The sequence below is a fragment of the Echeneis naucrates genome, chromosome 17 (assembly GCF_900963305.1).
Source record: "Echeneis naucrates chromosome 17, fEcheNa1.1, whole genome shotgun sequence".
Classification (NCBI taxonomy): domain Eukaryota; kingdom Metazoa; phylum Chordata; class Actinopteri; order Carangiformes; family Echeneidae; genus Echeneis; species Echeneis naucrates.
Window position 1 is genome coordinate 5,405,706 of NC_042527.1, and position 12,307 is coordinate 5,418,012.

Here is a 12,307-nt window from a genome sequence, read left to right on the forward strand (position 1 = left end):
TTTTTTTTTTTTTTTTTTTTTTTTTTTTTTTTTTTTTTCATGTGCTGTTCTGAACAGGCATTGCACATGTACACACTCAATCCTCCTGAACTTTTGCCTTATCAAATACACATTCCATATAGATTCGAATTACCGGAGAGAAAACCCTTTCCCTCAGTGTATGAGGGCAACACTATTCAGGTCACATTGTTTTGGGGGCTGTCTCTTCATACCTTGGTTGATTTGTTTCCGTGTGTTTGAACCATGTTAATAAAGACAAGACTGTAATGTCATTCAGCTGCACTACAAGTTCTTGGGATAAGAATTTATAGGATTGTAATAATGTATGATTGATTTTATAATGGCAGCGCAAACAGCTTAGTTTCTTTAGAGATTGTGGCTGTCCACTAGATGTCATCCTTGGACTACAGTCTGTTGTCTTAACACACATCACCTCATGTCCATCAGCTCTGTACCTCTCTCACTAGGCTTAATTTATCACTACCATGACTTGAGTCTATGGCCCAATCCCAGTGTCCTCCCTCACAACCTTTGAGGCACATTCCTGTTAAGTCAGTAAGGACTGTCTCACTGTTTAACCCTCAAAAGCTCTGAAGCACACGTCCCTCAAGCTTGGAATTCTGCTGATTAGTCTGAGGGAAACAATGAAAGTTGGGATTGGCTCCAGCACCCCAGTGACCCAGAAATGGATAAACGGTAGAAGATGAGTGAAACACAGAAAGTGCCAGTTGGGCCACTAGGCTATACTGCAAGCCGTTGAAATAAATGATAGCTAGACGATCTTCTTACAACAACAAAGTAAAAAACAGTTAGCCCTAAATCTTAACAAACATTAAAGAAGCCTTAATATGACAAAAAATTTACATTTTACATTAATATAGATGACTGATGGACATAATTTTGTGTAGTTAAAATGTAAAAATTACAAACTTGCTCTGATTAGATCTGCTCCGGCAATAGTTTGTGGCGCAGAGGAAGGAAATAAGAATCCAGCCACCAACTGATATTTATCTACATCATAATTTAGTGCCAAATCGCATAGAGAGCAGGTCTAAATGAAGCCCATGCTACAATACCTATTAGGCGACACTTTGGGCATCAAAACAAACACGCCCTGTCTGGTCTTATCATACTTAGCATGTTTGGCGTGATAACAGTATTGGTTGGATTATGTCATACAAGTTGCAATTGCTGTAGACAGGCAGACAACTAGTATCAAAATCTGTGATTCCTAAATTTTGTTTTATAATGTTTTTAATTATTGATTGCGATTTTTCGTTTCACTTTTTTTGATAACTGTCAGTTATCGTATATGTATATGTAAGGTAAGGGAGTTCACATAGCTAGAATTCCAGTTTAATTTCTTTTGTTTCTTTGACAATTTAAGAAGAACGTGAGTCCCAAATACGATGAGTCAAGGTGAGTAGGCAACATCACACTGCCTATAACCAACCTACTTATTTTATGAATATTTAAAAAAAAAAATTAAGTTAGAAACACTACTGCAACGATTCCGTTCAAATTATAAATAAGATAAATGAATACCGGCAAGTTTCTAATAAATTACTGTTAATGTTTTTTGATGTATTCGTTTCCCTCACGTTTTGGATGCTAATACAATTCCACAGTTTTAATTTTGACAACAAAAGATGTTTTTTTGCAGGCTTTATGTCCTGCTTAAATCAAAGGGCAGTAGCCCCTCACTACAGGGCGGGGCCTAAGACGTGTTGACAATACGGGCTGCGCTGATTGGCTGTAGATAACCAGCCTTTCTATTTATTGAGGCAGTCAGCTGGAGGTCTTTTGTCGTTCAGTTCATCTCAGCCCTCCGGCAGGAAAAACAGTAAGCATGAAGCCCGTGTACTAACAGCTTCCACGGGGTTTTTTCGGGTCGCCGCGGCTGCTGCGAAGGTGCGTTACTTCTGTGTGAGTTACTTTCTCAATTTAAAATCAGTGAAACAAAAAGCGAGAGGCGGCGGCCGTTGATGGGTTGATTGCAGCTTCCAGCGGACTTGGTTACCACAGAAACAAATTATCGGTTTCCTCGCGCGCGTTGCAGGTCAAAGCAGCGATTTTTGAAATGCAACTTTATTTACATCGGTTCATTTAACCGCTTTTAAAGTTGTCTCATGATGATAAACAAGCCGGAGTTGTTTGAACGTCTGCCTGTGGTCGCTACATCAGAGCCTGCAGGTAAAGTGTCAGGGCCTCTCGTCTTGTAGCACCCTGAATTATTAATGAGAGATGTGGTTTCTAATTTTCGAGCCAATGTAGCCTACTAAAGATGGAAACCAGGGCCGTCGGCGTTTTTGGAATCTATCGAGTCGAGGGGACGGTGTTGGGCAAATTACTCAGCAAATATGTTTGGGGATATTCCTTTACCTTAAACAATGTTGTTATTCATATTATTATTGTTATTATTATTATTATTATTATTATTACTACTACTTTTTATTCTTACTCCACGTAGGCCAGTAGGGAGACGCTGCCTCTGTCACCTGAACAGTGAGAAAGGGGCTGCAGGATGAGCGAAGGTCCGAAGAAGCGCAGCACCAGCGGGGGAAGTCAGTCAGCCCCAGCGGCCCCTCAGTCGGATGTGGGGAAAGACTCAGAGGGAAGCTCTGGGGTTGCTCTGAAAAAACAAATCGGGCTGCTGAGCGCCTGTGGCATTATAGTGGGTAAGTTCATCCACATGAACCAGTGCATTACTATCTCCTATTGCACCCCGAACAGTGAATCTCTGGCAGGTTTTTAAAGGATCAACTGTATTTTAAGAAAATTCAAAGAAACAGCTTTTGAATCGTTACTACTTTAGATTGGATCAGGCTTCAATCAGATCACCATTTATTGCATCCTTCAACCTAAGGCCCTGTTAGGGTGGCCAAACGTCGCTTGAAAACGCAATCGTCCGGTACTTAGAGACCAAAATTCGCATCCCGTATTGATTTTAAAAGGGGAACACTTTGTCCCATATTTCCGCGAGGATCAAAAATAGTCTATAAACGCGATTTCACCCCTCCCGTCCTGGTGGGGGTGAAGACAATCGGTTGTAGCATGATACAGTCTGTCAGAAATTACTTTAAGTTGGAGTTCATTCCAGCTGTCTAATAGCTTGTTTGTGTTAGATAACAAAAACATTGGCATGATGTGGCAAAATCCCCAGCAACCTATTTGTTGATTTTTAGTACAAGATAATTGTATTGCCATATAGACCTATTGACAGAATCTCTCTAATCTAATTTTAGTTTGCTGTAGTCTCTTTCTGTTGTTTACTAGGGATGCTCACTGTCCTCCCAGCATCATGATTCCTCTCTGTGCTCTCATAGCTCATTGGTCACTACCCACCTCCCCCACATGCAGAGGGGAAAAAAGGAGTCAATAAAAAGCAATCCCACTAATGGGGGTCCACCATTGCTGAGACTGGGACTGTATTTTAGGAACATTGGATGTGGTTGCTGCACCACTGATGAAAAATAGTCATATCCTTTTTTGTGTTTTGGCCTATATATGACGTATGGATTATTTTATATAAACACTTGGTCCATCAACTACCCAGCAAATGTGTGATTTGGCCTGTGATGGGCCTCATTTGCCCATATCGCTTGTAACATTGTGATCATATGGTGCTATTTAAACTTACAATTTATTACATTGAGGGTTTAATATCATGAATTTACCTCAAGACTTGGACTTGTTTCTTGCTGGTCCCAAATCAGGTTGCTGAGCACCTGTGGCATTATAGTGCGCGACTCAATCCAGGTGAACCAGTGCATTAGTGTCTCCTATTACACCCTGGACAGTGACTCACAGGCAGGGGTTTTTTTTTTTTTAAAGGATAGGTTTGTTGCCTTGGGCAACAATTTTATATATAATTATAATTAAGAACATAATATATAATTAGTTATACTATCTCCTATTACATCCTGGACAGTGACATGCAGGCAGGTTTTTAAAGGATCAGCTGTATTTTAAGCAAATTTTTAAAAAGTGCTTTGCAAAGCCACAGGATATGAATTGATTTTAGCATTGCCTTGGGAAGACAAACATTACCATCTCTGCCAAAGCATATTTTGGCAGATATAAAACTTTGCATGTAATATTTTACAATGTCATATATTTGCCTGATATGACATTGTAAAATATTGGCATCAAACTTGGTATTGTTTTAGTGTTTGTCATGTACAGTAAAGAAACACATTTCCCTGTACAATGAAATTCTTTTTTGCTGTCCACAATGCACATATATAGAAATAAATAAATAGGATGAAAAATAGAATAATGTAATAAAAACAGGACATTAGACCAAGGAAGAATAGTAGGTAAATCCACATACAGAGAACCATAAAACTAAAAACACTAAAATTCAAGGACGGAGGAATGGGTGTACTGGAATAATGACAATATTAAGGATTGCACGGTGAAATGAGAACTGTGCGACTAGGAAAATTATTATTATTTTTTAGTTTTGTTTTGTTTCTCCCTTTTCTTGTTCTCGCGCCACATGCTGTGTTGATGAACTAGACTTAAAATGGGTAGCGATAGAAAAGTGTTGTCTTTTTTTTCCATTCTATGTCTTTTCAAACACTTAATGGTCATTTATTGTTTCATACAGAAATTCCATGGGTGTACTGATATTTCATGTTTTTTTTTTTTTTTCATCATCACATAATCTATATAGGCTATGTATCTATGTATGTATATTTATATTAAGTCAAAGTGGGCATAGTTTATGCATGTTATCTAACTTTGACTCTAGAGCATCTGATCTGTTCCTGTCTCTGTTTCACTCTCCAAGGAAACATAATTGGATCTGGGATTTTCGTGAGTCCAAAGGGGGTCCTGGAAAATGCCAGCTCAGTGGGTGTGGCCGTCATTGTGTGGGTCACCACTGGAGTTATCACAGCAATTGGTGCCCTCTGCTATGCAGAATTAGGTGTGACCATCCCAAAGTCAGGTGGAGACTACTCCTATGTCAAAGACATCTTTGGAGGATTGGCAGGGTGAGAATAATATCCTTTTAATAAGAAAAATATTGGGTTTGGTGATTTCAACAGTGAAATCACCCCTATACATAAGGGCTTTAACAAATACTTGCAGTTATTTGGAATTCTTTTTGAAAAGTAGTTTTTCAGTCCTTTTGTGATTCATGTAGTACAACAATAAATAATAAGCCCAAGTTATATAGTGTACAATGAAGCCTGGGGATGTAGCTCAGTGATAGTGCATGCTTTGCATACAGAGACCTCGGGTTCAAACCCCGGCCATAATGCAAACCAGTGGTACCTACCAAATAAATAAATAAATAAACAGACTGAGTCCACTTCAGTCTTGCAAGTTACAGAGCTGACTTGCTGTGGTGACCCAAAATAGGGAGAAAGGAGAGGGTGGGGGAGTGTACAATTTAAAAACACAGTATGAAGCACAGGTTACCTAATGTAAAATTAATAAATACTGCTCAGATAAAATGCATAAAATGTGATGCATGATATGTATCTAAAAAAAAAAAAAAGGTTTTTGTAATTAATAGAAAGTTTACTGTAAGAGGCTCATGTAATGTAGTTTGAATTCCTAGCATCCCAGAGTGTCATTGACCTACTTCCACACAATTCTGTCATCTTTAACGTCAATGCTCCAGTGCTTTACTATAATGTTCTCTAGTTAATATGCTTAATTTCCTTTGTTTTTCACTACATTTTTCTGTAACAAGGGCAGCTATTCTCATACACTGGGGTTAGCTTGTTTATGGTCGCTTTGGCAGTTGTATGCACTTCCTGGTGTTGGACAAAAATATATTGCCATGTCTCATTAACCCAGACTCCCTCTGTTGTCACTCAGGTTTCTGCGTCTGTGGATCGCAGTGCTGGTCATCTACCCCACTAACCAGGCTGTGATTGCTCTCACCTTCTCAAACTATATCTTGCAGCCCCTCTTCACCTCATGTCTTCCCCCAGAGAGTGCACTTCGCCTGCTTGCTGCAGTCTGCCTGTGTGAGTGATCTTTTGTGTCTGTGGGGTTTTTTTTTTTCCTCAAAAGATGATACATAAATAATTTGTATTGAGTTTAGGGACAAGTTTGATTAAAACATTTTGACCAAAAAGCCAGTTTTAAAATGGAAGGCATGAAAGTTGAAATAAAGGAGTTTGAGATAAATGCATAAGGTAGTGAAGGTCTAACAAAAAATGTAATTGAATTGCATTATGGGCAGACACTGACTCTATTTATTTTGCAGCAACACATCAATGAAAGTTGGTTCTATATGAAAACCCAGATGACAGTCAGTTTGCTAGAATGTCTCAGGAGCCATGCAATTTTAAAACTAGCTTCGCAAAAATGGTCAGAATAAAAATGCTGACGTTGTTGCCATGTTGCTCTGAAGTTGTTGGTAACTAAACCAGAGGTAGAACTTTCAGAATCCTCCTTTTGAGGAATTTTAAAAATTGAAAAACTGTCTTTGCATAATAAATACACATAGCTTTAGTTTGTAATGGTCCAGGAGTTTAGAGGAATGTTTCAGTTCTCCACCTGATTGTTACAGCTAAATTTATCACAGAATTATGTCCTTGTTATTAAACTGGACCTTAAAGGCTGGTACATGCTGTTCTTTGCCCCTTGCTGCTTTAGCTGCCAGTAGATGAAACATCATTACTTAATGTGATTTTTGCTTCTTGCTCTCCTCAGTGTTGTTGACATGGGTGAACTGCTACAGCGTGCGCTGGGCCACATATGTCCAAGATGTTTTCACTGCTGGGAAGCTTTTGGCCCTTGGCCTAATCATAATCATGGGCATTCTCCAAATTTGCAAGGGTAATATTTGTTTATATTTCTTCTTGTTTAATGTTTTTTATATGCTTCTTAAAGGAGTATTTTTAAATATTTTTGGCCAATACCATTTTTCTTTTATTTTTTTTTAAGACCCTGTGAACTGCTTTGATGGAAAATTTTAGCTTTGATGAGCTCTGATCCCCTCCGAGTATTTCTGTTTATGTAAAAATATCTGTAGTTTACCAACATTTCTTAACAGATAGGAAAGTTTTCTTGTTAATTCTTCCTACTCCCTTTCATAACCCCTCATGTGGTCTGTACCCCCAATTCAAAAATGGCTGTCTCAAGGCATGATGTGAACGTCAGGAAAATGCTTTTTTTTTTTTTTTTTTTTTTTAAAGTAGTGACACTCCAGCTGCCATCACAGTATAGTCTCCTCTGCCTCTCAAAGGATTTGTGATCCCAATGTGAAAGAGAGATTAAAGTCCCTCATCTCGCTTCACCCCCCTCATAATCCAGATAATCACACGCATTCATGGACGCACCCCCCCCCACATCCCACTCTGTCAGACATAGATAGTGAAGATGTAGGGTAATTTATGCAAATTTTGAAACCATGGTTTTGACCTCTTGAGAATATTTAGTGGGCTAAGACATGAGTTCTATACATCTTCCATAACCAGAGGTGTGATTATATAGATGAGTTGTATAAAAACACTTTAAAAGCAAAAAGAAGTGAATAAATTGTAACATGACAACAACTTTTCATGAACTGGGAAAACATTATATGTTATGTTTAGCACCCTCTGCTGCTGAGATTGTGGAAATGAAAAGCAGTTTCATCAAGTTGTGTTTTTGGGTTCTCAGGTCACTATTACTGGTTGGAGCCAGTGCACGCCTTTGAGACCTTTCGCGACTATGATGTTGGTCATGTAGCTCTGTCTTTTCTGCAAGGCTCTTTTGCATATGGAGGCTGGAACTTCCTCAACTATGTCACAGAGGAATTGGTAGACCCATACAGGTAAACATGCGAGTAGAAGAATTAGAGTAGAAGTAATTAGACTTTGGTTAAAGTCTCATGCTTTTGGACCTGGGTGACTCAACTAGGACAAGAAATTTATCCTTTTTATTTTTTTTTTTCCTGGATGGTTAAAAAAGTGGACTTCCTGTACCTGGAAAGTAGTAAAATTCAAAACAGTTAGACATTTTATGGACTCCAATATTTGACTGAAATATTTATGGAAAAAACCCAAAGCTATATCAGTTAAAAGATACTTCCATATGTGTATGCAAATGTTTAATATTGAATCAAAGATTAGTAACATTTCTCAATGGAACCAGCCACCTTCAGTCATAGAAGAGTTTAATGAATCACAATGAATCACGGTCTTGTCTTTCATCCTCAGGAATCTACCACGTGCAATCTTCATCTCCATTCCTGTGGTCACCTTTGTTTACGTGTCTGCCAACGTGGCATATATTACAGCCATGAGCCCCCAGGAACTGCTGGCCTCTAATGCTGTAGCAGTGGTGAGAAAACCAGCCTGAATTTGTATGTAGTTAGAAACTTTAAGTTTTTTTTATGTCCTTGAAATGGAGTTGCATCTTACATTAGTGATTTAGAGTGACTGCACTGTTTTAACGCATGTTCCTTGTGGTATTTACAATGCCTGTAATGCTCTGTCTGATGTCCTGCGCTCCTTGTTGGAATGTCTTGATAATCGCTGTTATGTAATTTGTTTCAACTGTATGTGTGTTCATCCTCCTCCTTCTCTCTCTCTTTCTCCTCCCAATTTTTCTCCCAGACATTTGGAGAGAAATTGCTAGGAGTAATGTCATGGATCATGCCCATCTCTGTGGCGCTCTCCACCTTCGGGGGAGTTAATGGCTCCCTCTTCACATCATCGCGGTCAGTTTGTCCAACCCCATTTCCCTACTCTGTCCATTCTCTCTCCTCTTGTTGCTTCTATGCCTGCATTGCATTCTTTTTAGTCTCATGAACACAGAAACTGGGTGAAGATGCAAACCTTTAATCAGGAATATGGTGTGTGGGCAATGTAAATACCCATCTCCAGGACCACAAGCTGGATTTCATATTCTAATTAATTGGGAGTTTGTTTGAGATTTGCCATAATGTGGTCAGAGAGAGAAAGTGCTGATTTTTGTTCTGGCTGGGTCCATTGTGACCTATCAGTTTCTGTTCTTTGGCTTTTTTTTTTTTTTTTTTTTTCTTCCCCTTCTACCCTCTCTCCCCCAATTGGTGTTTCCATAGTCATCTGAACTGCGTTTTCAGACCTGTTCCCTTAGTTGTTGAGTGCACACAGTAGACCAGCAACATCTGGCTCTGTTCTCAGGATTTACCTGTTGTTGCCTCTGTCTTACAGTCTGTTTTTTGCTGGAGCAAGGGAAGGTCATCTCCCACGTCTGCTGGCCATGATTCATGTGTCACGCTGCACTCCTATTCCAGCCTTGTTGTTCACTGTGAGTCTTGTGGCACTCAGATCAAAGCTGAACATTTACTGTCTTTAATGTCCTCTGTCCTCCCATATGTACAAAATTAACTTCTACTCCCTTTCATCATATTCAGTTAATCTCCACTCTGCTGATGTTGTGCACCAGTGACATTTACACCCTCATAAACTATGTGGGTTTCATCAACTACCTCTTCTATGGCGTCACTGTCGCTGGGCAGATTGTTCTGCGTATCAAACAGCCTGACATGTATCGGCCCATCAAGGTAAAGACACACTTGGAGCATTCTTGGTTTAACTTTTGAAAAGCTGATGTAGAAAAATGTAGAAAAATGTAGAAATCGTGGTGTATCAGCAATATAAGGGGTGTTTTTTTTTGTTTATTTTTTTTTTTGGTTTGTTCGTTTGTTTGTTTTTGTTTTTTTGTGGGGGGATGCTCGTTTTTTCATGAGGACTAGCTATAGCTAGCTATAACTCTACAACTGCTCATCCATGCAAATATTCAATTGGCCAGTTATATGGCCAGGCAGGACAGAAGCTTGACTTAATGTTTGTCTCAGAGCAGGGAAATTAAATGTCAGTGAGTTTGGCTGCACAATGATTGATGGTGTCAGATAGGCCACTTGGAGTATTTTTGAAACTGCTAATTCGTTGGGATTTTCGTATACAACAGTCCCCAGAGTTAAATGCTGGCAAATGTGGATTGGGTTGATTGAAGCTGACAGGAAGCCTATTGTAATGCAGATATCCAATCTTTGAAACTGTTGCCAGTTTTGAGGTGGCTGCACTACCATAGCATGTCCAAGAACATGTCAGGTTCCCTTCCTGTCATGTGAGATTTCAAATATGACACTGCAGTGAAAGGTTCCCCAAAAACTGGACAACAATTGAGAAAAGTAGGCTGTTCTGATTAACTTTTACTTCCACTGAGGCAGTACTGTATTGGGGTGGGGCTTGTTTTCTTGTTTTCTTATTATAGTCAGTCATCAGTCATGGGTTCTCTGTCACAGCTTTTGAGTGTTGGTCCTCACCATGTTTAACCCATTATAGCCTGTTTACCATCTAATGAGTACTTTCAGCATGTTAACTCAGTGTCACAAATCAAGTCATCCCAGCTTTGTTGCATCAACATGAACGAGTTCAGTGAACTTCATTTCCCTCAAGTCACCAGGTCTGAATCCAATAGAGAACCTTTAGGATACAGTCCAACCGGAAACTGCCAGCATCAATGTGAAGCATCTGCTGAAATAATCAGCAGCAATCATGTCAACATGCAGCAGAATTTCAAAGCAGGATTTACAAAAATAACTGAGGCTATTCTAAGAGCTGTAGGAGGATCTACCCACTACTTGTATAGTGTTCCTGGGGGAAAAAAGTCTTTGAGTCTATTCAGCATTGTACTGTCTTGTCAATGGGCTAATTTTTCACTTCACATATCCTTGAGGTCTTCTGGGTAATGCCCTTTTTAACCAAGGAGCCTGTTAAGATTTCACAGAAAAGAAAACATCCCCCCCCCATGAAGTGAAGTGTAACAGTATTATTTCAGTTGAATGTGGAGCCTGATGTCTGAAGGGATGAGAAAAATACTTTACAAACATAATTTAATTTTATGTTTGTCTGTGTCACTTTTTTTTTTTTTTTTGCTTCTCTCATTTGATGCATTTTGAGCTAGTAACTCAATGTGAATTTGAGGTTTGAGAACTCACTCATTTTGCAGGTGAGCCTCATATGGCCAGTGATCTACCTTCTGTTCTGGGCCTTCCTGCTGGTCTTCTCCCTGTACTCAGAGCCTGTAGTCTGTGGTATTGGACTGGCCATCATGATGACCGGTGTCCCTGTATATTTCCTTGGAGTCTACTGGGACAACAAGCCACAGTGTTTTGATACCATTATTGGTAAGGACACCTCATGATGGTATTGTTATCATTTGATTAGATATTGCAGTATTTCTGTTTAAAGGTGCATTAACACAAAAGGATGCCCTTTTATTTCTAAACCTCCTTGTGAGTAGCAGAGAATGTGTTATTGTTAGAGAACACATGTAAGGTTTTCTGCATTATTTAATAACCACTTTGCTACAGAAGCATCATCTTCTAATATAAAAATGGTCTCCTTGGTCTCTTTCTTCCCCAAATATATTCAGGTAAAATGACTCATCTGTGCCAAAAGCTCTGTTCAGTGGTCTACCCAAACACGGCTGAGAACCTGGAGGCCAACAGTCCACAGAGGAAAGATGGAGGCGGGGATAACTAATAAAGGCCTCAAATGGCTATTAACCATTTTCTCACATGTGATTTCAAGGATGTAAAGCTTGCACAGGAGAGAGTCCCATGAAGATGAGCATACTTAGTCACTTAATGAAGGTTTTAACACGTGTATAGACTACAACACTGGTTTTTCTTGCTGTTTCTCATTTGCCTTAATTCTTGACAGATTTGGCACATGGGTGTTACATTCACTTACATTGGACAGAGGTGTTGAATCACTGCCTTTTTTTTTTTCCTTTTCTTTTTACCTCAGTATTTAAACTATCTCTATTTTGTTTGTCTGAGTCAATGCTGTGTTTATGTGGGGAAAATATTTTATGTGTAAATTCATAATCAAATTGTATTTCTACTTCATACTGTTTTGTTTAGGCTTGCCTCATTATAGCAACACTAAAACAAAAATTTTCAGATGCTTTAATTGTTTTTATTCTCAGACTCAAAATTTGGACTCAGAGCATTCAAAATGTGCCATTTTGAATACATATTTGTATTCTTTGATTAAAATTTGTTACTCCCATTATCCACATTGAAAGTTTATTATTATACTTGCATTCTTGGTCATTTGAATTTGAAAGAATTGCAGCACTGAACTATCCATAAACTGTCGAAGAGGACGCACAGAAAACAAACACTGTTTTACCTCCCCTGTCTATCCTTGTTGCGCCGACTTCCTCATCAATGTTTCATCCACCTGTTGGAACACCTGACGTAAAAAGGGGTCGAGTCCACGCACATAATAAGGGATCAAATTGCGGAAGTCAAGAGAAGAACAAGGTGGGTCAAGGTGTCATTGGTCCAAGAATAAGA

The 12,307-nt window shown here is 39.1% G+C and overlaps 1 protein-coding gene across 3 annotated transcripts; it reads left to right on the forward strand.

The window, feature by feature from the left end:
• The first annotated feature begins 1,793 nt into the window (after positions 1–1,793).
• On the forward strand, positions 1,794–11,998 carry slc7a8b (solute carrier family 7 member 8b). 3 transcript variants are annotated; one of them, XM_029524266.1, is made up of 12 exons: positions 1,794–1,926; positions 2,471–2,678; positions 4,796–5,000; positions 5,836–5,987; positions 6,679–6,804; positions 7,630–7,783; positions 8,169–8,292; positions 8,568–8,671; positions 9,147–9,243; positions 9,350–9,499; positions 10,951–11,128; positions 11,377–11,998. In XM_029524266.1, exons 2-12 carry the CDS (start codon positions 2,525–2,527, stop codon positions 11,484–11,486), a joined length of 1,554 nt encoding a protein of 517 aa, XP_029380126.1. In that variant the 5' UTR covers positions 1,794–1,926; positions 2,471–2,524; the 3' UTR covers positions 11,487–11,998. The 3 variants fall into 3 exon arrangements, with proteins under 3 accessions (XP_029380126.1, XP_029380127.1, XP_029380128.1); XM_029524267.1 differs by having other exon boundaries at positions 1,814–1,911; XM_029524268.1 differs by lacking the exon at positions 1,794–1,926 and having other exon boundaries at positions 2,507–2,678; positions 5,924–5,987.
• Positions 11,999–12,307: the final 309 nt, after the last annotated feature.

Bases quoted from the DNA above. Each gene is read 5' to 3' on its own strand.
- slc7a8b (XM_029524266.1), top strand. From the start codon at position 2,525: ATGAGCGAAGGTCCGAAGAAGCGCAGCACCAGCGGGGGAAGTCAGTCA. The intron at 6,805-7,629 runs GTAATATTTGTT...TTGGGTTCTCAG, and splicing joins CATTCTCCAAATTTGCAAGG to GTCACTATTACTGGTTGGAG. The intron at 11,129-11,376 runs GTAAGGACACCT...AAATATATTCAG, and splicing joins GTGTTTTGATACCATTATTG to GTAAAATGACTCATCTGTGC.